The 4275-nt window shown below is 36.9% G+C and overlaps 1 protein-coding gene across 1 annotated transcript in view; it reads right to left on the bottom strand.

The window, feature by feature from the left end:
• GTF2F2 (general transcription factor IIF, polypeptide 2, 30kDa) overlaps positions 1 to 4275 on the bottom strand; it is a 125999-nt gene that overhangs the window by 8883 nt on the left and 112841 nt on the right. The window contains exon 6 of the mRNA XM_010854623.1: positions 3529 to 3628. Within this exon, the coding sequence (XP_010852925.1) occupies positions 3529 to 3628 (100 nt within the window). The remainder of the gene's footprint in view (positions 1 to 3528; positions 3629 to 4275) is intronic.

Genomic DNA, 4275 nt, shown 5'->3' with positions numbered 1-4275 from the left:
TAGATCTTTAATCCATTTTGAGTTTATTTTTGTGTATGGTGTTAGAAAGTGTTCTAGTTTCATTCTTTTACAAGTGGTTGACCAGTTTTCCCAGCACCACTTGTTAAAGAGATTGTCTTTAATCCACTGTATATTCTTGCCTCCTTTGTCAAAGATAAGGTGTCCATATGTGCGTGGATTTATCTCTGGGCTTTCTATTTTGTTCCATTGATCTATATTTCTGTCTTTGTAGAGGGCACAATTTCTTATGAGAAAAGGGATTCCTTATGAGAAAGGTCCTATGACTGGAGACTACATAAAAGAATGCTACGGCATTTACACAGGCGGGATAATGATGTCCACAAAGTCAACCAGAACACAGAACATACACAGGCACCCTTACCTGCAGTCAGGGACGGAGGCAGTTGAAAGGAATCTTATACATCAGTGACTCTATATTTGGATTATATGACTCTATCAGTAAAAAACCTTTTTCCCCAGCCACGTGCCTTGTGGGCTCTTAGTTCCCTGACCACAAAAACAAAAGCTTTATACTCTTGTTATAGTTAGCATTTTATTATAATGCTGTCTATGCTTTTAAGAGCTATGCAGGCGCCTCCACCAATTTCCGATACACTCTCATGGAGTTGGGGGGCGGCGGAAATCACTAAACATTCAAGCAGTGTAACATGGTAGCTTACAGTCAATCTTTGTTAATTAAAGAGTATATGACTCATCACTATAATTATATTAATATTAATGACTCATTAACGCTATGACAACGTTAACAAAGGTTGATACCATGAACTGAAATGTCACTTGACGTTAAAGAGTCTCTTTAAGAGGGATGTGACGGCTTTATATCCTAACAAGTGGTTCAGAATACAATGTATTTGTACTTATTTTAGTACTAAAAAGACAGCAATGAAAAGCACTCCAAAAATATGACACTTGGAATCTATCCTTCTATACCTGCCAGGTAGATATAGTGCCAACATCACTCTGAACATGAATTAGAGGTCAGAGCTTTGATACACGCCAAAGTGCCAGCTCTGACCTAAGAGAGACTTTCCTTTTGCCTCAGAAAGGATGGTATGTAGCAGTATGACAAGAGTGACCCTTGTAATGGAACTAAAGAAAAAAACAATTGTAATTTAAAAATGTGGACTCACTAGGTCAAAGGAAATATAGATTATACCCAAACAGGGTCTGAAAAGGCATGACCAGAGAAACTGAAAAAAATGGTAGCTCCTTGAAGACAGAAACTTTATTTATTTGGTTCACCAAGAGTAGGTATCTCAGGCATAAAATTGGCATTAAAAACAAACAAACAAACAAACATTTTTTTGTTCAGAGGAGACAAATCTTATGTAACTGTGGTAGGCCACTGTCATGCTAAGTACCAACACTTTTTCCTAGCTTCCCCCCTTTCCCATCACAACAGAGAAACTTAACACTGTAAAACTTCCACTGTAATGATTCAGACAATAGGTACTCACTGTGACAGTTCCAACAATTCAAAAAGACTGACAATTCCAAGAATTCAAAAAGATTTCATGAAAGAGAAAATCAGGATAAAATCACCCTAGCACCTAGCACTAAAAAATAACAATTGTTAAAGTACTGAACTAATCCTTATTTTTGGACATTTGTTTCTAGTCTTTTCCTATTGTAAACAATAGAAACAGTGTAGCAATTTTTAAAATTTGGATGTCTTTAGAAGGGGCACATGCACTTCAGTTCATCATAGTCTCTACCATTTACCTTCTTAAATTTCAGCATCCTACCCAAGAAGATGCCTGCTTGGCCCTGGAGGCGTCTACATTTGCTACCTGTCTTTATAAAATAACCATAAGATATTCAAATATCATAAAGTAGTGGTTGGGCAGATACTAACCTGCATCATTTGATAAGCTTGTAACTTAAAGGCCAAACTTAAAAAAGAGTATTTATTTCTTCCTAAATTCAGTATCAAGGGGAAATTTCAAGCAACAAAGTAGGACACAAAGGTATCAACTCTCAACTGCTCCTTGACTTAACTTGGACTTCCTTTTATTTTCAGAAAATCATCACTTTCTCCTTACACTGCAGGTCCTTAAAGACCCAAATCTCTTAGCTCTTTAAGCACTGCTAAGGATCTACAGCAACGCAGGTTTCTTAAGAGTAAGGTTCCTACTCACAGACATAGAAAACAAACTTATGGTCATCGAAGGGGAAACGGGCAGAGGAGTAAAGGAGGAGTAAGGGATGGACAGATATATACTACTATATATGAAATTGCCTAAAATGAAAAAGAAACACACACACACACACACACACACACACACACACACGGGCTCCTCTGGTAGCTCAGAAAGTAAAGAATCTGCCTGTAAGGCAGGAGACCCAGGATCAATCCTTGGGTCGGAAAGATCCCCTGGAGAAGGGAATGGCTACCCACTCTAGTATTCTTGCCTGGAGAATTCCACAGACAGAGGAGCCTGGCGGGCTACAGTCCATGGGGTCACAAAGAGTCGGACATAACTGGGACATAACTGCACGGCTAACACTACCACTATACATATATACACACACGTGTATATACATGCATACACATATATATAATCACATCACTTTGCTGGATACCAACAACTAACACAATATTGTAAGTTGCCTATACTTCAATTAAAAAAAATAGTAAGGCTCTTAAACCAGTTTCCATGGTTCAACGTCTGGACTACTTGATTACTGGCTGTGTGACCTCAAGGAAGCTAACCTCTCTGTGCCCCAGTTTCTTCATCTATAAAATAAGGATCACAGCAATAATTACAACAGTTAGACCTTTGTACTGCCCGGCACAAAGTACACATAAGATGTATACATGTGTGTACTATACATACACACACTGTGTATGTGTACAAATATATACACTATATATTCATAAAGTGTGTGTTAGTCATTCAGTCATGTCTAACTCTTTGCGATCCCATGGACTGTAGCCTTCCAAGTTTCTCTGTCCATGGAATTCTCCAGGCAAGAACACCGGAGTGGGTTGATATTTCCTTTTCCAATATATATAATAAATATAGTACATACAATATACTTTAATGAAAAAGTTTTTTTACATACAGGCAGCCCATACTTTACATAGTAGTGTGAGGCTGTAAAAATTCCTAGAAAAGCTGAAACTAGGTAAAGCGATCTTAATAATGGGAAAAATGACCATTGGTTCATGATCCTACTCTCAGTTATAAAGGTATAGAAAAAACTCTAAAGCTAATATATTTTTTTAAGGATACTATGCTTCAAAACATTAGAAACACTGAAGAAATGTTTTATTTCTCTGAAAAACTTTTCCGGAGTCACTTCAGCAGTGGTTGTCTTCTCATTGTAGGACTTTGGCTATAGAGTGAATACCTTTTCTGTGCTCAGCAAACTGTTATCTTGCCCACTAAGCCTGGATACCTCAAGCACCTGACAGCAAGGTGTGTGACTGCTACGGTCCTTTCAAAACCTAAGAGTCTATGACATTAAAGACAGACCAGAATGAAGAACGACATGAAGACTTACATTGTATTGATGATTAGCAACAGGTTTGTAATTGGTTGTCACGACTTTGTCCAGCTGCTGTGATAGCCTTACAGGTTTGGAAGATTCTTCTATTTGCAATCTGAAAAACAGAAGGCATTATCAACAAACTTACTTGTTTATTAGAGTGAAACCTGAACAGGTATTCCGATAATCTTTTAATCAAGACCTAATACTTCACATATAAAGAAGATATATCAGCCTTAATACTTCAAAAACACACTGTATGTGACTATAACATGGAAAGCAGACCACCAACTAAACATACAAACTATCTCATTTATTTCTACAACTTCCTTCTAAATCATATACTGTACAGTCAAACCTTAACTTTTAAAACAAAGAAGCTAATCAGCTTTAAATTTGTGGAAAAAAAATCTGCATGTAAAAATGAATTATCTTAAGTTATATGGTCTAAAACTAATCAAGGTATTTATTTAAAACTTCCAATCATTTGACAAAAGTACATAAAAACAGGACACATCAGCACTCAGGCCAGTAGCTGCTTCACTGGACAGTGCAGATAAATGATCCATTTAAACTAAAATGCAACTAAAAATAGCGCTTTTGGAAAAAGAACTGTAAAATAAACATATGACACTATGTAGAGCACATTATAAAATATAATACTAGTACATATTCAAATAGCAATCTTAGGAGATTTTGTTTTGGACTAAATATTACCGTGGGCTTCCCTGGTGGCCCAGTGATAAAGAATCCACCTGCCAA

This window comes from Bison bison, unplaced genomic scaffold, assembly GCF_000754665.1.
Source record: "Bison bison bison isolate TAMUID 2011002044 unplaced genomic scaffold, Bison_UMD1.0 scf7180017864345, whole genome shotgun sequence".
In the NCBI taxonomy this organism is placed as follows: domain Eukaryota; kingdom Metazoa; phylum Chordata; class Mammalia; order Artiodactyla; family Bovidae; genus Bison; species Bison bison.
Note: the sequence above shows the minus strand (reverse complement) of the source record. Positions and strands in the feature narration are given on the sequence as shown.